Here is a 21,227-nt window from a genome sequence, read left to right as displayed (position 1 = left end):
TCAGACTACAATGCATAAAAGATGGTGTTGCAATTGCGCAATGACCAGTCAACAAGATTGCTTGGTATGCCACGATGCAAAACTCGTTAGAGAATAATTCCCAGGCTGTAAATTTGTGGGACTATGACGTGATATTAGAGAAAATCGGTAAAGTATTCAGTTACGATTTGGCCCGACTTGTCACTTGGTTTGTAACTAGACTAAAATTTCGATTCCGTTCCCAGGTTATGGTAAAACTCAATGGATACTTTTAATCATTAGTGGGTTACTGACGATTACGTCTGTGGCTGCTCAACAATCCATGAGTATTATAGTAATCGCATCGCAATGTGAATTTAAATCAACTCAAGCTGAAAAAGGTCTGATAATGGCTGCGTGTGTTGCTGGTGAGTCGAAATAAAGTAGAATTTGCACACGTAAAGGAACATTTTTCTAAACATACAGGATTGTTTTTCTCGACCTATATATGGGGATACATCAGCGACGACGTTGGGCGTCGGAAAGTGTTACTATGTGGTGTGTTCGCCAGCAATATATTACAATTCGTTCTTATGTTCGTTACAAACATTTGGATGTTTAATTTAATTAACTTACTTGTTGGTATAAGGTAAGTGCGAATTTAAACAAGGAAAAAATTTAGTCGATACACCAACGAAAACATACCGATAAGCGTTATAAAGGAATGCTCTTAAACTCAGGGTCTCAGGGTAACAAATGTAAATTCTGTGTTAATCGTTACAGTTTCCGTTTTACCACTAACCATACAACTATATTCATACAACGAACATGTCGCACAGCGAACACAAAAAACTAAATCCTAGGGTCTTCGGCTCTGGCGTTCGGCTACCCCACAGTGTCATCATCATGAGCCAGACCGCAAATGATCTGCTTTCATGTTTTTTCAAAAAAAGATTGTATGCTCCTTTCTTTTTTTAATGTTCTGTTGTTTTCTGTTTTGCCTATTTGCGTATTTTAATGTGTGGGTGCACATGTAGTATGTAATGTGATATTGCGGCCGCTAGAACCAAAATTTGAGAAAGGTTTTTGTTTGAGTTTTGAGCTTATTGATGAACATACCTGACCTCCAAAAGTTGGGGTGTGGGACTCTTTGGGAAATAAAATAAAAGCTGTTATTTTTTTTTATTTTTACTAATTATAATTGCATATTTATATCCTTATTTTAGACAGGTTGATTTTAAATTATACACATATTATGTAAACACCATCGATTCTCGACTTCTGCTAAAATAATGATATATTTAGATATACGATCTAAGAAAAAAAATATACATACATATATGTATACTAAAATAAATATGTATACATACATATATATGGAATTAGTTTGACATATTTTTCAAGTCAATTGTCAATCGCGCGATTTCCGATTCCGCGCTTAAGCTCTGAATTAGAATAATTATAAGTATTTTCCATGAGAGTACTCAAGGTGCGACACGCATATAAATAATTTGTTTGCATATTCTCATCGATTAACAATTGATTTGAAATATATGTAAAAAGTCTATATATACATACATATATGTATGCATATTTATTTAATTGTATCTAATACATAAAATTGTTAATGCATCAATAAGTCATATATTTTTTTTCTTTTGCAATTAAGGTTCGTTTCGTTGTGTAAAATGAGAAAATGTTTTCGTTTTGAAAACGAATAAATCTTGCGGAATGTGAAAACGGGAGCCCGAATTTATGTGTATTCAAAAGTAAACTAAGAGTATACGTACGTATGAAAAACTATAAGTGGTATAGGTTAGGTTAGGTTAAGGCGGTAGCCGGAGAGGGGGGATAAAATCCCCGCCCCCAAGCTCACTTGGACCTATAAGAGGTCCATTTTGTTGCCGCAAGGGAGTGTGCCCCTTCTCGTTGCCTGAACAGTGAGAGCAGACTACTGCAGGTTAAGGGCAGTCCTATCCGGAGGATTGGATAAATTTGGACAATGTCCCTGGTTTGACCCTCGGCATATAACAGTGTCAACTTTGATTGGGGTAATTCCACTGAGAGTTTTATTTTCTCAGCCCGACTACCAGCATCCTGGCAGAGACATGACCGCACCAGGACCTGTTTCCAGCCGCCCTCACGGGGAGAGTATAGTCGCACTTCCACCGGTGTGTACAGTTACCACGGGTGACGTTTCGTTCGCAACCCTCTCTATCCTAGGGATATGGCACACAGACCGCCCCGGGTACAGGGGAAACCCTAAGCCGGAATGGCCGAGCCGCCAACTAGCCCCGTCTAACTGGTATAACTAGCTATATTTGGCAATGTAAGTGCTGCAAGTACTGAATCCTGTCTCAGCCTATTACATAAGGTTCTTATACCAAAGCCTCTGTGGCTGAGCACAGCGGCAGCGCGATAGTATGTAGTATGTATAAATGATTTAATTGCACAAAAACACACATATGATGTAATTAAGTATATTTATTAATTATTTTTAATTAAGAAATTCCTCAGAAGCGTTAACTAGCTAAGTGATATAGAAACGTTCGGGCTCGTTATCGAACTCGGTAACGGTGGCTGGCCGAATATTATGAATAAGAATTAGTGATCAACGGCGAGCGATACGCTGCGCTTTATTCAGATTCAAACTTAAGACTGATCATTTATAAAATTAAAAGCTATGATTACAGTCGTTGGTGGTTAACTTATATATGTATATGCAGTATATATATATCCAGTAAGTGCAGACACAGCAGTTCTCACGTGTCTTCTAATGGTCGGTCCACTTATAAGTGAGTTGCGACCATTATGTTCTTGCACTTAATTTATCTAACCTCTATTTGATTGATCTAGCTCTTATAATCTCTGAGGAATATGCGTCAAACAATATCGACAAACAGAAAGACGCACGGAAAGACAGACATATATTAACTCGGCTATTGATTGATCATAAGTTTATATACTTTATGGGGTCGGAAACGCTTTATTTTGGGTATTACCAATACTCTTTGAGTATCGGGTATAAAATATGATTTTTAATTTTAAATTATCTCTTTAAATTAGCACTTTAATTGGTGCTAACGTTGATTTTGGGCAATTTTTCATGTTTAAAGTATTTGGGCCGGTCAAAAACAGCACCCGGGAGGTAACGGAAAATTGCTCATTTAAAACCAAGCCTCTCAATGTATTTTTTACTTAGTTTTAACATGTTTTAGAAAAAAAGAGGTAAGGTAAGCTTAACCTGGAAGGCCCTCAGAGGTGCCACGCATAGGCCAGTATGAATCTCAGTTATCTAGCATTCCATCGGAGACAGGCACGTTCGCAATTGTTCCATTCGCCAGCCCGACGCCTTCCTTAGCCAAAATGTCCGTCCAAAACAATAATATTTTTTTTTTTTAAATTTAAAACAAAAATCTTGCTACTGTACGAAAACTATATTTATATTTATAAAAGAAATGTTAAATTCCCAAATCTATGAGAAAAAGTCGGTTCAGCTGGAAGCGTAAAAATGCTGTTAAATAATCCATCAAATTCTCATAGAGTCTGTCTCCATTTACATTATACAATTCACATTTATTGGTCACATTTAATTAACATGGTTTAAAGCTATTTTTTGTTTGTTTAATGTCTTGCATATAGCATTGGTGGTGTGTCAGCTGCACTGTATGCCTATTTAAGTGAATTCAATACACCCAAACATCGAGCAGTTGCTATTAATTATTCCACAATGTTCGTCAGTGTGACTGCAATATATGTTCCAGGTAAGAATTACGAGAAAAAATGGATAGCTGATACTTTTTCAGATATTGCTAATTAGTTTATCTAAAAATATCTGTTTATATGTATGCTCTATGCTATATTATGTTCTCTTAGCAATTTCGCTGTGAAATCTTCAGCTAAGAGATGGGTCTGGTCTGTGAAAAGCTTCAGACAGATAGCTTAAAAAACTGTCAACTAGACTAGTTTGAGTTTATATGATACTTTTACCTACAGCAACAATTTTTATATTTTATTATTTTGTCTAATTTGTCTTGGAACTTTAGTGACTGCTTGGATGGTACTGTCGTCTAACTGGTCGATCAGCATAGGCGATTTTGTTTTTCGGCCATGGCGTTTAATTATGTTGATAAGTCTCCTTCCCGGATTAATTGGCGGCTTGATACTATTACGCTTTCCAGAAAGCCCGAAGCTTTTATTATCACAAAATAAAATCAACGAGGCTATACAAGCTGTTGCTTGGATTTGTAAGTTTAATCGAGGCAAACCTATCCAGGACTTACTAAATTGTGACGAGTTTATGCTCAAGTCGGAAGTTAACTCTGAGGAGAATTCGATGGATAATATCCCCAGATGTATATTATCAAAAATTGCACGTGCAACCGTCCCTCTTTTTCATAAGCCACACGGATTCTACTTTATAATTAGCAATTTAGCAGTATTTGGGATGTTTTTCAGGTAAAGCGAAAATCGAAAATAACATTTGTAACATTTTCGTCAAGTAAAATATTAATAAGACATCTACTTGAATTATTAAAACATAAATAGTGCATGACCGTTCATTATTACGTACAATATTTCTTTGCAGCTCAAATGGTATGCAATTTTGGTTTCCAGAAATCGTAAACCGGTCATCTGAGGCCTTCAATGATTCATCTACCGTTTGCGAAATATTAAGCGAGTATGACACAAAAGCAGAAAATTCCACACTGGTACATATCCTTATTTTTCTCATTAAATTATGGGAATTACATTTTTTAAATTACATATTATCTTATTAATTTAGGCCTGCTCTGATCATATATCAAGCAAAACTTATATAGACAACATAATTGTTGGAGTCGCCTTTTTAATTGGATTTTCGATTCAAGGCACTCTGATTAACCCTTTGGGTCGTAAAAACGTACTACTAGCTGCGCTCATAATTGCAACGTTTTCTGGTATTTGTCTGCACTTTTTTGGAAATCGTACGGCAGTACTAGTTTTGTTTTGCCTCTATATACTTCTGCCGGGACTTTCGATTTCCATCATGCTCGGTGCAATAGTTGATCTGGTCCCAACGCATCTACGGTAAACACCTCATTCGAATATACATTTACCTTTAAAAATACAACAAATCCAAAAGAATTTATGCATATTTTTAATGTATTTTACAAATTGTAGGGGAAAAGCTGTTAGCTTTTGCATGTCCTTAGGACGACTTGGAATCATCGCAGCTACAAACTTAATGGGACTTACATTACAGCCATACTGTAATATAACTTTTGCTATTTGTACTTTTGTTCTCTTTGGTAATTTATTTAATAATGAATAGTATACAAATATTAACAATGTTTTTATTTCAGTGTGTGTCGTACTCGTTTATATCATACCAATACGGAGATCTACTTAGTAAGGGACAGTACCGGAAAATGTACAATCTACATATATCTACCACTAGTTCCATTTCACTTCTTTAAGTACTAATACTAACATACGTTTCCCTTTTCCTTAGCTTTTGTAGCTATAATTTTAATCGATCATTCCCTTACCTCAACATAACTTCAAATCAATTTTCCTCTATGAAGCAGTCGAGGTACATATTTAGAGTTACATATTGCCGATTCTTTTAAATTCGATTCGGCTTTAAGAAGAAGATGATGTTTTTCAGAGCTGAGTTTAAATTCTTAGTAATAGCTTGAGAGTGATATACCAACATTGAAAATTCCCGAATTCTTCTGAATCCTGACAATCCAATGAATGCAGCTATCAATCGGTACAAAGAAATATGTGGCTTAATCTTACTTTCTGGAAAATATGAAGCTTTCAAATGTATATTATCATTTGCTTCAGTTTTGCACGTTTAGCTTTGCAAGTTTAGCTTTACAAGTTTGTTTTGAGGCCTGGATTCATCGCAGTCTCCTCAACAGTAGAAGATGTTACCCGATGAGTTCCGCAATTTCATTTAGTTTTCGACCGAAAATGTAAAGAAGAAACGATAACCTTTCTGATTGGTAAAGATTTTCCAGGTTTTCCAGTTGACGCATTATTTGAGAATTTTACTGGAATTGGCACTGAACTTGCCAAGGTTTTCGATTTCACCCATTCGGATGACCATACCATAATAAACCAAGCAATGTATCTTATGTATTTGTCCTTAGCTAAAACGAATGCTTATTAAAATAAGAAGCCTGGTTCAGCAGTATCGATAGATCTTCACTAATCACTTTTCAGCAGTAAGCTAAAGTGTAAAGACTGTGGTGTAAAGAACATCCATTTAGTCCGGAACAATTACTTGCTGACAGAAAAGGGAGGAAAAAAGGAGAAATTTAAAACATCCACAAATTAAAATTTGTATCATATTTATTTTAATAGTTTTTGAAATTAAAATAACAGAAATTTTATTACTCAAAAACTATTCGTCTTCGTCATATTCGTCATCATAGCTATCCCCGCCTGCCGGACCAACAGTGTCATCAAACGTAGCGCTCAATTCTATGGTTGCGTCGTTTGGTGTGGTTGGTTCTTCAATAAGTGGTTCGTTGGTTTCCCCCTCAACTTTTTGAATGGCTTGAAGCTCCAGAGCTGCAATTTCAGCTTCTTGGCGACCTATCTCTGCCAGCTCCGCGGCCTGCCGTGCGAGATCACCCTCGCTCTCTTCTTCAGCTTGCTTTTCAATTTCCGCTAAGCGGTTAAGTTCATGCTCTCGTGAACGTTGTTCTTCTTCCAAAAGTGCTTCTTTAGCTAACCGCTCATCCTCTGCAATACGTGCTTCTTCTTCTTCGGCAGCCCTTTGGGCGGCTTCATCCGCAGCCTTTTGGGCTGCTTCTTCTTCAGCTTTTTGGGCTGCTTCTTCCGCAGCCTTTTGGGCTGCTTCTTCCGCAGCCTTTTGGGCTGCTTCTTCCGCAGCCCTTTGGGCTGCTTCTTCCTCAGCTTTTTGGGCTGCTTCTTCCGCAGCCTTTTGGGCTGCTTCTTCCTCAGCTTTTTGGGCTGCTTCTTCCGCAGCCTTTTGGGCTGCTTCTTCCGCAGCTTTTTGGGCTGCTTCTTCCGCAGCCTTTTGGGCGGCTGCTTCCGCAGCCTTTTGGGCTGCTTCTTCCGCAGCTTTTTGGGCTGCTTCTTCCGCAGCCTTTTGGGCTGCTTCTTCAGCTTCTCTGACTAAGCGAGCATCTGCCTCCATCTTGGCTTTGATATTTCGTTTCTCGGCTTCGGCAGCTAAACGTTTCTTTTCCTCCCTAAGAATTCTAAGGCGTAAAATATAATAAATTTATGGATGCAAATAATTCAGATTGTCACTTCTCACTTCTCTTCGCTTGCATTTTGAGCGCGCTTTTTCTCAACTTCCACTTCATCCAAGGCTTCTTCGTTTACTGTTAGGAGTCGTTCTTGGCGCAGACGCTGCTTCTCTTTCGACTCTAGATCGACAGGATCCTCCAAAGGCCTAGGAGCAGAAAATTTTCTAGATGGACGATTGGGATCTAAATCGGCATCTGCAAATAAACCTTGTCGTTAATATTTTGAAACAATTAAATGGATCATTTATATTTAAATGTATATAATAATTAAATATTAGTTTGCCCAAATTTTTGTTTTACTCAGTAATTTACATAATAATGTATCACTAATACTTACTAATCCAAATGAATTGTATTGTTGACCTTAGGCGAGGCACGGTAAAATTGCAGATAGAGTAGACGCCAATGATTTTTAGGGTAATTTTATGGCATTAATGAGAATACAAAAAAAAAATATAGGATGTGTACAATTTAGACAAAATGGTATTAATGTGTTAAGCAAAAATGTATATGGATGTATGTATATACATTTAAAAGTACAGATTATTATAGACTTCAAGGCGGGTTCTACATTTGCCATTTATTCAGGCCTTACACATGTACATATGTATGTATGCATTCAAATATAATATAAAGTTAAGGGTACCGAAAACAGCGGCAGGAAACACAAATTCGATCAATTGATATATTCAATCGAATCTATATAGTTTTTCAATTAATTGTTTTGCTGATCTAATTCGATTGTTTGGAGGAAAATGGTACTTCCTCCGCCCAGCAAATTGACACTCAGTCGTACACTTCAAATCCGAATATATTTTGTTTGGAAAAGCGTGGTAACGACCTTACCACTCATATGTTAACCAACACCAATCCAATTGTAAGCTACAATTACGTAATTGACAATAACACTGATAAATTTATTGCTTTTTATAATAATTCCAGGGCTTCAAGTTAAAGTCCTTTTATCTCAATTATTTGGCACCTGCAGCTATCATTCAACATTTTTATATAGTTTAAAGTTTAGCCTTTTGGAGAAATTAAGTTCTGAGAATAATTTTTTGTTGGAATTAAATTAAAATTTGCGTTAAAAAACATATGTATGTATTTAGATTTGTGTCTGTTTGTATGTTTGTAGGTATGTAAGTTTTTATCTTTATTTTGTTTTGACAAATCAAATGAAAAATAAAAATAGGTCAACTTTAAAATAGTACGCATGAAAAATGTTAGTATCACAAATGATGCTATGACGTTGTTTATAATGTTTGAATATTTATTAATCTTCTCTAATCTGGCTTGTATAAATTAGTATGAGTAGTGAAAGCGCCAGAGTTTGCCAAGATCATTTGTTCATCTTGTACGATATTGGCTGATTTTCTACCACGCAAAAGAAAGTCTTTTACATATTTTTATTTAAATAATAGAAGTGTTTGTCCATACAAAAAATCAGGCATGTTATCATTTAGGCCTCAACTTCAACAGCTTCAACTGGAAAGAATCAATCAATCATAAAACATATAAAGTTAGTGAAGTACAATGAACGTAACAAATCAAAATGCAGCAATCAAATGTGTGTGTTAGTTACAAGTGAACAAAAAAGGTCTCCTAGGAATTTGATATTGATATTGAACGTACAGAAAGAAGTACCTAGAACCCTATAAAGCACATTATGTATTAAAAAACAACTGAACAGCTGAGTCCATAGAGCAATGTCCCGCCTAACCGCACATATGTCTGTAGATATCATATACAGCCAAAGGAAGGAAAAAAAGTTTGGTAAGATAAACGACTTTGTTTCGGACGATAACCAACCGTTAAGAAATACAGTTTCATATTTAGATGAAGATAGCTAAGATACAAATGTAGATTGATCTTTGGCAAAATAAGAATCAAGAACATGTTATTAATGCTGATTAACATATGCTCTAGTAGCTCCAACCTTTTTTTCGGAATTTTTAATTTATCAAACCGAATATAATATAGTACACCCTTTGTACTTATTATACATATGTACATATATGGGAAAATTCAGTCCGACCTGACAAATTCTGACATTAGATGGGAATTAGATTCGGTCTAATGCTTACAAATACAAAACAGTGTACTAAATTATTACTTTTGCTAAATTGATTTTTGCGGAGCTAAATATCTTTTTAGGCGTATGTACTTAATTAAGTGAACAATGATAATTTGCAGTAACATAGTATACATATAAGCAAGGTTGCTATATATACAGGTGTCATATTCAAGCGGCATGTTATTGGATATAACACTACTTACCTTCTTTCTGAGAAGCAAGGGATTGCTTATCATTCTTCCAAGTCGGATGTCTAAGGTACCAGGACAAGAGGTTAATATCATTTCGAACTTTGTCTGAATCGTACATTGGCCTTCTAACATTATAGGCCTTGTCACCACAAATCCTTACTGATGCAAGATGACTTTTACCTTTTTTTTTAATTATTTAAATAATAAATAATAATACAATATCTAACCAACATTTTTAAAGTTTATAAAGTATAAAGTACATATGTATCATAGACAAAAAAAACTTACCAACGTATTTTACCGCTGGCCTTGGATAGTGCGATATATTGTGCACTTCTTTTGCAATATGGCGGACAGGGTTTGTTACACGGGCTACATACGCATCTAGGGCCATTTGGGAAGTCGGTTCATACGTGTAGCTACATAAAAAATAAATTATATATATATAAAACTTGTTTTTACAATGATAATCTAACCAAACATTCAGATATGTGTAACTACTTATTTTGTATACTATATGTATGTATAATCGTCAAAATGTTGTCGAAATTTCTCTTCTTCTCGCCGCTGTCCTTGCTCTTCTCATTAAGAATCGTTGTCTATCTCTTCTAACCTGTAGTACTCGAATTGGTGAAGCTACCACGACCGATACTACATGATGAAAACGACTTTACCCAACAAATCAACTGTTGTATTTAAATTGAATGGCAAGTTGACCATCGCCTGACGAAATGTCGGTTCCAAGTGGGTTAGTATGAGCCTCGAATACAATATCTTTTTATACTTTAAAAGTGCCGGGGAAACAATATTGGCTTTTTTGTAAGGCTTACCCAGTTACTGGAAATGGTGTACAACTACGTGCTCGGCGCACCACAGGAGTATGCAAGTCCCGAATCAGAGATTGTGCCCGATTACGAATCCGGCTTGTCTCCTCAGAAAATGTCTGGAAGTTGGATTGATTATTTTCAATTATTTAAACTAAAAAAGGACCAGCAAAGCACAGAACTAAACACAATCACTTCAATTGGGGATACACTGTGTAAAAACTTACGGTAAAGGGTTCAGTATTGAGGTAGTTAGTTAGGGCCCGTGCACCATATCCAGGAGGTAGCCTCTTCAAATACGAAGGTACTGGTCGAACGGAAGATGAAGTTATCCTCACCGGCGAAACCGACCGAGCGTACACACGAGTAATTGTTGTAGGATTGTAATGATAAGATGGTGTGTACGTTGTGTACGTTGTTGGGATATATTTCGAAGTGTAAGATGATAGAAGGGCTGGGCTGTAGTAGGTCGTTGGCGTAGTATATGAATACGTTGTTCTCTCCGGAGATGAAATTACACGAGTTGTTGTACGGACAACACGAACAGGCGATGGAGAGTGTATAATCCGTGACACCACCCTTGAAGGGGAGGTGACAACTCGGATTGGCGATGTAACAAGACGAGTTCCAGTAACGATACGCCTAGGTATTGAGTAACTCGAGTAAATGGGATAACTCGATTTGTAGACCTATTTTGTGACGGTTAAAAATTAAGGTAACATAAATCTGAATATATGTACTTAGTTTGAAGCTAAGATTAGATTAATGATAAAGAATGTGTAGCTAAATAGATTTAGAGGCGGATTGGTATATGATGAACTGTTGAAAATAAATTCTAACATTGAGAACAATCGTGGTATCGCAAAGCTTTTCGCCATCCTGAAGCTTGTGGAGTTCCTGGTCACCCGGTAACTGCAACATGTTATCTACAGTTTGATATCTCCGTCGCAGCACGGCTTTTCAAACATCGATCAACATCGAATAACCTTCCTGAGTGCTCTAATTTAATCAACCGCGGCTTTCAAAGTTTTTTGCAGACGGACGTAGTTTTTACGGATTTTAGCACGGAAAAAAATCTTCAAAATTGTATTTGATCCTTTATCTCTAACCGCATTCAATGTGTTTTGTTTTCTAATGTGTTGTCAAATATTATTAATGTTACATCAGGAGTGCAACAGGGAGTCATTTGGGTCCGCTTCATTTCTTTTGATTTGTGAATGACATTCCTGACGTTACTCTACCACACTAATGTATGCTGATGCTGTTAAAATCAGTCTGCCCCACTCTGATTGGTATTTGGTTCACACGCTTTCATCTAGACCTAAATTAACTAATATTGTGGTGTTCAAATAATCTTCTTTTTCTTAACTTTTCTAAATGCTAACTTATGACATTCTACCGCCGTGCTCCACATGTCCCGAAGCGAATTTCGAGTTCAAATGACCTCGGAGTCCTATTTGATAGCGTTCATCAAGCGTTGGTCCCAGGAGTGTGACGACCCGTAAGTCTGATATTGGAGTATAGTTCTTGTGTGTGGAGCCCACACATGGAACCATCCCTTAAGATTATATCACTTAATATTTATAATCATATGAACCTTGCAAACTTGTTAATTGTTTTCTTTCCTCCTTTCCTTTATTTATCGTATCTATGCCCATTATTATTAGATAATTTTTAATTAAATAGATAAATAAATACTTTTTACGCATGTATCACGACTGTATCATTCAATAATATAATCTAAAATTCCTTGCAACTTTACAGCGACATAGAGACAGTGAATGTTTTGGTTACTTCAGTATCAAATTTCGGGTCCCACTTTCATCAATTCAATACTCAATCTTATGTAATACAAGTTTAAAATTACGACCGATTGAAATCTGCTGGGTTTAATTCGATATTCAGCTCTCTTACTGCGTCATATGTGTACTAAATAAAAAGAATCGAGCTCTTCTGTTGGAGTTGTAAGTAGCAAGTTAAAACTAGTGAAGTATTCATATATACGCATATTTTAGTAACTAAGGTCTCAATTAACCGAGTCGGCGTCCAGTGACGATGAGGTTATAGAGGTGATTAAGCAGTGTGATAAATGTCAAATTAAAAGAAAAGTAATACTATAGACACATGAATAAGAAGAGGTATATGCAAACATTTTTTAAATCACGTACTTACACGAGTTACTTTCTGAACGGACGGATACTGCAAAAAATATACAACACCATTGAAGAAATTAAATGTCGTCTAGTTATTGAACTTAACTGTACAGTCTTGCAGGTAATACACCTAAAACTTTTGTCACTTTTGTTCTAACCTTACACATTGAGAAACATTTTTTTTTCACCACAACAAAAGCCTACAACTGTATGAATATCGTATCTAACTCTTTTTAAAGTAAAAAGATGCTGTTTTTTAACGAAGAGCATGTTTTTTTATTGTATCACAAATATTTTTTAGTTATAAGTGTTTGAGATGGGGAACATAAACAAATTGTTGAACATTAGTAATGATTAGTCCGAGTCAATAAGTGTACATCAAATTGAAAACAAGCACCAAAATATCATTAACAGAGGTACATACATACATACGTAGTTAGATGGTTATGCTGATTATTTAAAGATATACATTTTAAATAATGCTGTATTAGATTAATATGTTTGCAGCTTTGAAGAACTTTTCCATAATTTGAATGTCAACAGTTTAGACATGATAAGAGAAGTGGCGGTATTTGGTGCCACCTGGTAAGTTTCCAGAAGTGGTAGAAGAATAGCTGTAACCGCCAGGTCCAGCTCCAGTCGTACTAGTCCGCTCTGTGCTATAGTTGTATGAACCACCTGGCCCACTACGCGATGTTTTCTCCACGGTAGACGAATAAGTTGAGCGCTCCGGCCTAGAATATGGGTTGCTAGAGTCGTAACTGCTATTTTGGACAGTTGATTTCGCATTGTACGAGTAGTCCGATGAGGCGCGGCTGCGGTGCGAACCAGGTCTGTCCGTGCACAGGTCTAAGCGTGGAGTCTATAAATTCCGATTTGTATATTTTTAAGTAAAAAAATATTGTCAACACAAGCAATCATTATAAAAATGTTAAATTCAATTTTGTTTCACAAACAACTAATGTTAACTATATCCATATGTATGATATCAGATCAGAGATTATACTATAAATTTATAGCTGTTAACATGGGCAGAAGGCCTGAGTAAATGTTGCCCCACTATGCTTAGTTAGTTAAGTTGTGTTGTACCATTTAAGATACACTTTTAAGATATGTCCACTTAAACGAAATTGAAACATGTTCGAGCTAAATATTTTTAATAGAATTCTCTAGTTACAGTAGAGTATTTCTAACTCATCATTAAATAAGTGCTTGTGATGTACAATAGTAAAATTATAAAACGTTGGATACATGTAAATGTACATTTCGAAACAAAATAATCTTTTAAAAATTTTTAGTTGGTTAATACAAGGACAAGTTTACATTAGACTATTCTACACGTCCTATCGTTATTTGATGAAAATGGTTTATTTTAGTAGTAGTCTTCGATGTGGATCGGAACATTTAATCTGTTCTGTTCATTAGAAATAGTACTTTGTGCACATTGCGCCCGACTTCTCATTTCGATACGTTTCCCTTCGCACCGGAAGACTTTCCGAGGCAGCTCGGTGCAAACGTGGCAGTTGACTGTCCAGACTATCGCGGGACGTTCGGGCAGCCGTATTTCCACCGGCTTCAACGGTGTCGATATGTTGTCGTACCAAACTTAAAATCCGAGTACGATTCTTATCGCGGGCAGAAACATATGGCTCAATGGGCTCATAGGCAATTTTATAATTTGGCTTTATTGCCGCCTTATTGATTGGATCAAGTATGAATCTCTTTCGCTGCTCATGTTCTGCTCTTCGAGCTCCGAAAGCAGTCACTGGATCGGAGATGAGTGAAGGCCGAGGCACAAATGGAACTTTCTCCCAGTCAATTGGTGTTCTGTTTGTTCTCTGTAATGCCCAAAATTCCACAAATCGTTTATAATTTCTAAGACAGCCAAGTCAAGGTTAGAGTGTGCATAGTATATTTTACAGTATTCCGCAGGTAATTACAAAACATCTTATCAGTAAGGCTCATACATACATGCATACATAAATATATACATTTGTGCAAGTTACATGCCTGCTGTGGGTGATATTAATATACAAATAGTATGTATGAGTATTAAGTAAATTTGTATTCAAGATTACATTCACATACATATGTACAAGTTTTTCTTAATATTGTAAAGAATGGTAGTTAGTATTCGGCGCATCATTCAAATGGATAAGATAAAAAACATGTACATACATTTACGAGTATATTTGAACATAGGATATAAGTATGTACCTACAAATTGTTCCATTACGTCTATGTCTATATCTACTATGTGCATTTATTAATTTATGTGTGTATATCAATAATTTGTTAATTTTTTAATACGCATCGGCCTGTACTGTACAATAACACTAATGAGTAATGTAATTTAGCAACATTGTACGTAAATGTATACATACTTGAATGACTAATATGTAGTTTTATGCAGACATGTAAATTATGAAAAGTTTATTGCTACTGTTTGATCTCTAGCTCCTCCAACGATTTTGGCTTATATATTGTGGAAATCAGAAAGATATTTTTAGGTCTAACGAAACGCGAAATGCGCGCGCATCTAGTATTACACATGCATAGAGCAAAAAAATAAGCCGCAGCGTTCAAAAAAAAATCGAGAGAATTTTGTTTGTATATGTATATTTATCAAATATTTGAGTGTGTTTGGAATTTCACTCGTCTATTTTCTGCACATTTTCAGGCACAATAATAAAATATTGGCCTCCAAATTCTTAAAATGTGTTTGCTTGTTATATTTAAAACATGAGTAAACGACGGATCACGAACAAAATGCATAGCTACATACCTACAAAAGTAGGTTCATATTTTCACTTACATTGATTTTTGATTAATGATTAGTGTACACGAGTTTTCTTAATTCATTATAGAAATGTTTTAGAATTTACCTAGGAAAATATTTGATTACCCCTAGAAAACAGCTTTTAATTTCTATAAGTTTTCATATAGTATGTACATATTTACAAGTCACCTTGTCGTTATATAGTAGTAGTATATACATTATTTCAGAAACTAGGACAAGGTAAAAATATTAGTAGTACTGGAATAGAATTGTACCGTCAGTAAATTTGTAGATACGATATTCATAATTGTGCGACACTTTGAAGTGGCAACTGAGTTTAAATTCAAACGTGTTTCAATTTCTTAAGTAAAAAAGCTTCTAAACATGAAAACAGAGACTACAATAAGTGGGACACAAGCGTTTAAAAAATAGTTTTTTCAGATACATATTCGGGTGTGTTGTGTAGCTGAATATATTAAAACTTGTCAAACTTATCCGCAGCGTATTGTAAACACTTGTTAGCAAATCTAACAAATGAGATAATACAAGTAAAATTTAAGATCTTACGCACAGATTAATTTTACAGATTTTATTAAATAGAAACTTCACAACCGAATTTTATCTTTTTTCTACATTGAATGGCTTACCGAAACGGCGTAAGAAGTTGTCACCGGTCTGGAGGAGTAAGTTCTGCGAGTTGTAAATCCACTTTCGTAAACCATTTTGTTTTTTTTTTATGAAATTGTCTTGTTAGAAATTATTCGGTGATTTTAGTTCGAATGTATAGTCGTTTCGTTTTGTTCACTTGACGCCCGCTCGAGTTGTTCTGACCGAAAATTTCATGAATCAGTTGCTTATAATTTTTCGATTTCAAAAATTTGTGTAGCCTTCAATGTTTTCTCACTCTCTATCTCTTCTTCTATTTATCTCACGAAAATGTATTTTTGGCATTTAAAAAATCTCTGGCCAAAAAGAGCGCGCAGTCTAAACTGTATACTGTATTAGTGTTCAATAATGTACATGTACTCGAACACATACTCATACTTGAATGTGTTCTATGTATCTTCAAGCGATTACAATCCAGTGCGAAATAGTCTTAACAACATACTATTCATTAATTAAACAAACTTTTATGACTCTTTTATCAGTTATCTTAGCTTCTTATTCTAAAAGGGTATACCTCAAAAACTGTATATGTATTTGTTTCTAGCGGTAAACGGTTCCTACGAATAGAAAATATCACACATACATATGTACATATGTACGTACTTACAAGAGCTTACATATGTCCAGTATATTCAATGATTTGCTATCATTATACAGTATTACAATCTGGGCTGTTAAATACTACAGTATACTTCTACTTTTAACTAAACCACATTTATGGGTAGATTCTAAGTAAAATAAAATTGATCTAGTCTCAAACAAATATAGATAGCCCATTGTCAACAAAAATATATTTAAAAACTAAATTATTTTGGTATATCGCTAATCTTTTTCTGCTAGCTGAACTTTCCGCTATAGCTTCTAGCTTCTAGCTAAATATTAAAACTCTTTAAAACCTCCCACTAAATTAATCACTAAAAAATCTTGACATAATTTGAATGCAGCTTGCAATACTATATATACCAGATTAATAAATTAAATACGAAAAAAAATAAGGGAAATTCTTAAATTCATATTTAATAAAGAGAAAAGTTGTATCTGTTAGATTTTGGGATTAGAATTAGAATTATTATATTCGTTGTCTTACTTTTCGTAGTGTCATACAATTCATTAAATTACTGTTTTGAAAATTCTCAAATTTTTTTTAAAGTAACAAATATATCCTAAAATATGACCTTTAGTATACAGCTAATAGTAATCTTGATCTCCAATACCAACAGTATCATCAACAACAAGGACTGTATTCTTGTATTTCATGGACTGTATTTCACTAGCCACTATACGAGTACATTCTTGATAAGCATCGGTCGAATCTGTATAGGCCATTTTATTTTCTGTCTGTCTGCAGAAACACCTGGATCTCATAGCCAATACTCCTAAGTGCCAGAGCAATCAAATTGTGAACACGACGTAAAAAAATACACAGATGTTTTTGAATCTCTCTAAAACTATTATCCTCCCAATGGAAAGCCGCCATATCTTTTATAGCTTATACAGTCGAATGCATGTACTTATGTACATATGTATGTACATATGTTTACGATTTTTTACATTATTTTTTTTGATAGATGTACTAAGTACATATCCTCGAATAAGCTTGACCTCTTTGCGGTTATTCGTCAATGGTAGTATTATTTATATCTCTTATCCCAAATAAAAGGAGTGTTAAGACCATATAAACACCAAATATATTTTAATCGGAAGATTGTTTAAATGATACTCAATTAAATACTTTTTGGAAGCCGAGTTTATATTTACTATGGGCCTTGATCTTGTTTCGAACATTTCAAATTAATTCGCTTTAAAATAAGGGACTGGACTGGAAAAGGACTAATGGAAGACAGTCATTGCTATTTCCACTCGATTACAAATACTGATAAAGTACAAAATGGCATTTGGGGGGATGTTTCAAACTTCAGAATAATATCATGGTACTCCACCTCAGAGTACACATTGAAAATCTGCTACCAATATATGTATCTGGTAACTAATTATTCAAAAAATACTCATATGTATGTATGTATGTGCATATGTACATACATATGTACATGCCTGAAAATGGGATAAAAATAAATTTTGTTTTCCAACAAAATTGAGTAAAGATTTACTCACCCATACTAATAATAAAATTAAATGTATTTGTGAATATACAATATGAAAAGTCTTGTATACTCACAAAATTCAATGGCATGTGTGGGTGTTTCAGGCATATTTATACAAAAATCCACGGGAAAACTCAAAAACAGAAAATTTTGTGTGACATTAACCTTAAAAAGAGCCAATGAATGACTCGTAAAGCAAGGTTACAGAAAAATTGCTTATTTGGCCACTGAAAGCAAAATAGAAGATTTTATGAGACTCTCACACGGTGTGCTTATGGTAAATTCATATGTACATACATATATGATATTTTGGTAATATTTATTTGTAAACGATTTATAAAAACACATTAGTTCTAGCGGTTTTTTGAAACAATAAAAAAAACTTTAAAAACAATAAAACCTTCTGATGAAGTTTTGTTTTGAAGCGATAGTTTTTATGGACTTACATACATATATTTACATATTTATTGCGTAAAATAGTATGGAAACCACCTTTTTAATAGTTTCATTGAAATACAGAAAACCAAACGAAACTTACATACATATATATGTATGTTTGTACCAAAATAAAAGGTTAGTGCAATATAAGTGAATTAATTTTCCTCGAAACAGACAGTAGGACATATTTATAACGAATTTGATGCTGATCAAAAGTGTATGTACAAACGAGACATGATTCTCGACGTTGAAACATCTTCTAAAAATATGAATACCCTCTGCAAGGAAATAAAAGCTCATGGTCAAACATCCGAAAATGAGAAAGTACATATGTAGATGTAAACTAGTAAATTATGAACACGCCTAGTATACGTATATATACGTTTTAAATTCTTCTTTATGGTAATTAAATAATTTGTATCCTCATAATAATTTTAACTCATAGTTTTTAAAGTATGCATCAACGTATTACGTTCTCAAAAGTCATCAACAAGATGTGCCAGTCACACCATTGAGACAACATGGTGTGCACATCCTACAGTTATTGGTTCGTGGACAGCTATGAAAGCTAAAAAGAAAAGCGTATAAATTAAAATTGTTTTCACAATGAGCTGTATATATACCCTCTTGAAAGATCTCGTTGCTCCAAATGGGTACGCAGGATATCACACGGCCGAACTTCATCGCACCGACTAGGCCTGAGGAATCTCTGCCTGTATAACTCAGATCTACTTGTGGGCCTGTCAACCTTAATGTTTTTCGACCCTTTGATACCATACCGTACACCGGATTTACTTTCGACCTTTAATTTAGAGGCACTTTGACCGGAAGAGCGCAGTTTATTCTTTTTATTTATATTGCTGTCATTACTTACACCCTTCTTTTTATTAAATGACTTTCTTCCTGCGCCTGATTCATGTAGTCCATGTGATTTACTTTTATCTTCGACACTAATTGTATTTAATTTTCTTGCATTATCACCATATTTTTTTCTAGAACCGCCTATGTCAACTCTGCCATTAATTGCATTGTCATCGATAGACTTATCTCCGATTTCCCCAGTAGTGCCTTTTTTAGATTTCGAAAATCTACCACCTTGGTCTTTTTTGCTCTGAGATTGATTATTATCATCGTAGTCAATATGAGATTTTCGCTTTTTTGAATTTCCTGAACCTTTAATAGGATTTTTAGATTCGTTCCGATCGTTAGCACCTTTTTCCAGTTCCAGTTCTTTTCCACTTCGGTTTTTATCTTTCATAGACTTTCCCGATCCATCAACTTGGTCTTTCTTTGAATTGCTCTGAGATCGATTATTATCATCGTCGTCAATAAGAGATTTTCGCTTTTTTGACTTTCCTGAACCTTTAATAGGATTTTTAGATTCGTTCTGATCGTTTTCACCTTTTTCCCTTTCCAGTTCTTTTCCACTTCGGTTTTTATCTTTTATAGACTTTCCCGATTCAGTTTTATCTTTTTTACTGTTACCATTGTCATCGTTATCTTTATTCCCTCGCCTGTTGTCTTTATCGGATTTCCTAGATACATTTTTACCCGCTTCTTTGTTGCGGTCGCCATCTATTTCTTTTTCATTTTTTCCTTTCCGAGATTTTTTGGATTCTTCTCTATCTGTGTTACCACTTTCCTTATCGTCGTCTTTATCGCCTCGGCGCTTATTTTTTCGCGACTTTCTAGATGCAGTTACATCTGTATCTTTTTTATCAATGTCGCCGCTATCTTTTTCAACATGGCTCTTATTGCTTTGGGATTTAGTACTTTCAATTTTACGTTTATCTTTGCTGTCCTTATTGTGTTCCCCATTTTCCTTATCGTCTCCTTTTCCACCCCGGCCTTTCTCTTTTCGTGACTTTTTGGATATAACACTTGTATCTGCATCTTGGCTGGGCTTGGCACTATTTTTGTTTCGATCTTCACTTTTTCCTTCTGCGGATAGCTGATTTTTTCCGTTTGATCCTTTCTTTAATCTCTTCGAAGCCCTAATTTCCTCGTCATTACTACCCTTATCTTTAAGTGACTTCTTTAATGGGCCCAAATCGATTCTGGGGTTTAATTTACCTTCATCAGTTTCTTCCCGCCGACGATCATTGCTAATTTGTCCTCTTTTATTGTATTCCTCGCTACGTCTCTTTTGCCAGCCCAAATCCTTCAACGAACCTGAATTACATATTACAAAAATGAAATAGTAAATTATAATCAAAAAGCATGTTTGAAGCTAACCTCGCTGATCGATAGGCGTTCGTAGATTGGTACTATTACCTCCTTCGAAGACTGAATAATTTTCCCGACACTGTTGACGGCTATGGCTTTTTATTATCTTATGGCAGATCCTTTTCAGCAAAGAATAGGTATGATCATTCAAAAATGAACTCGTACAACAGCGATGACATCGGCAAGAGCTACAAATATTATTTGTATTGCAGAATATTTTGGTTGAACTTGATGAACTATGCCAGAAATAAAATTGTATCAGGTTTAACACAAAAAATATTCCTTCTTGCTTACCTAGATGCGGGATCACAGCAGTGATCTAAGTCCAGAACCATTTTATTACGAGCATGTGCATTTTACATAAATCTTAAATTTTGAATCTAAAAATATTGCTAACATTTTTAAATCAGACATTTAATTCAAAGGTTTTTGAATATCAAATCTTGAGTTTCTTTACTCTGAAGAGGCACAGGAGGTAAGGGGAGAGACGATCTATCGATTTTCGTCTGTCCAATGGATCAGACCATAATATTATACGAGTATAG

At 35.0% G+C, this 21,227-nt stretch overlaps 3 protein-coding genes across 7 annotated transcripts; 1 reads left to right on the top strand and 2 right to left on the bottom strand.

Moving 5' to 3' along the window:
* On the top strand, window positions 1-8,436 carry LOC108156667 (synaptic vesicle glycoprotein 2B-like). Its single transcript, XM_017288289.2, has 9 exons — window positions 1-147; window positions 225-386; window positions 445-607; window positions 3,601-3,722; window positions 4,005-4,416; window positions 4,547-4,670; window positions 4,745-5,028; window positions 5,122-5,249; window positions 5,304-8,436. Exons 1-9 carry the CDS (start codon window positions 75-77, stop codon window positions 5,348-5,350), a joined length of 1,515 nt encoding a protein of 504 aa, XP_017143778.1. The 5' UTR covers window positions 1-74; the 3' UTR covers window positions 5,351-8,436.
* LOC108156666 (protein anoxia up-regulated) lies at window positions 6,283-16,101 on the bottom strand. 4 transcript variants are annotated; one of them, XM_017288283.2, is made up of 7 exons: window positions 15,898-16,101; window positions 12,491-12,517; window positions 10,546-11,007; window positions 10,325-10,437; window positions 9,783-9,913; window positions 7,238-7,424; window positions 6,283-7,178 (listed from the first exon to the last, which is right to left on the bottom strand). In XM_017288283.2, exons 1-7 carry the CDS (start codon window positions 15,970-15,972, stop codon window positions 6,353-6,355), a joined length of 1,821 nt encoding a protein of 606 aa, XP_017143772.2. In that variant the 5' UTR covers window positions 15,973-16,101; the 3' UTR covers window positions 6,283-6,352. The 4 variants fall into 4 exon arrangements, with proteins under 4 accessions (XP_017143772.2, XP_017143774.1, XP_017143777.1 ...); XM_017288285.2 differs by lacking the exons at window positions 6,283-7,178; window positions 7,238-7,424 and adding exons at window positions 8,488-8,714; window positions 9,507-9,674 and having other exon boundaries at window positions 15,898-16,098; XM_017288288.2 differs by lacking the exons at window positions 6,283-7,178; window positions 7,238-7,424; window positions 9,783-9,913; ... (1 more) ...; window positions 10,546-11,007; window positions 12,491-12,517 and adding an exon at window positions 12,724-13,333 and having other exon boundaries at window positions 15,898-16,081.
* A 1,086-nt stretch (window positions 16,102-17,187) lies between these two features.
* LOC108157430 (myb-like protein X) lies at window positions 17,188-21,088 on the bottom strand. Of its 2 annotated transcripts, none has more exons than XM_017289480.2 (4): window positions 20,977-21,088; window positions 20,692-20,918; window positions 19,080-20,628; window positions 17,188-19,024 (listed from the first exon to the last, which is right to left on the bottom strand). In XM_017289480.2, the coding sequence occupies exons 1-4, from the start codon at window positions 21,015-21,017 to the stop codon at window positions 18,943-18,945; spliced, it is 1,899 nt and encodes a 632-aa protein (XP_017144969.1). In that variant the 5' UTR covers window positions 21,018-21,088; the 3' UTR covers window positions 17,188-18,942. The 2 variants fall into 2 exon arrangements, with proteins under 2 accessions (XP_017144969.1, XP_017144970.1); XM_017289481.2 differs by having other exon boundaries at window positions 20,692-20,870; window positions 20,977-21,085.
* Window positions 21,089-21,227: the final 139 nt, after the last annotated feature.

This window comes from Drosophila miranda, chromosome 2, assembly GCF_003369915.1.
Source record: "Drosophila miranda strain MSH22 chromosome 2, D.miranda_PacBio2.1, whole genome shotgun sequence".
NCBI lineage: Eukaryota > Metazoa > Arthropoda > Insecta > Diptera > Drosophilidae > Drosophila > Drosophila miranda.
This window is presented reverse-complemented; position numbering and strand designations above follow the sequence as displayed.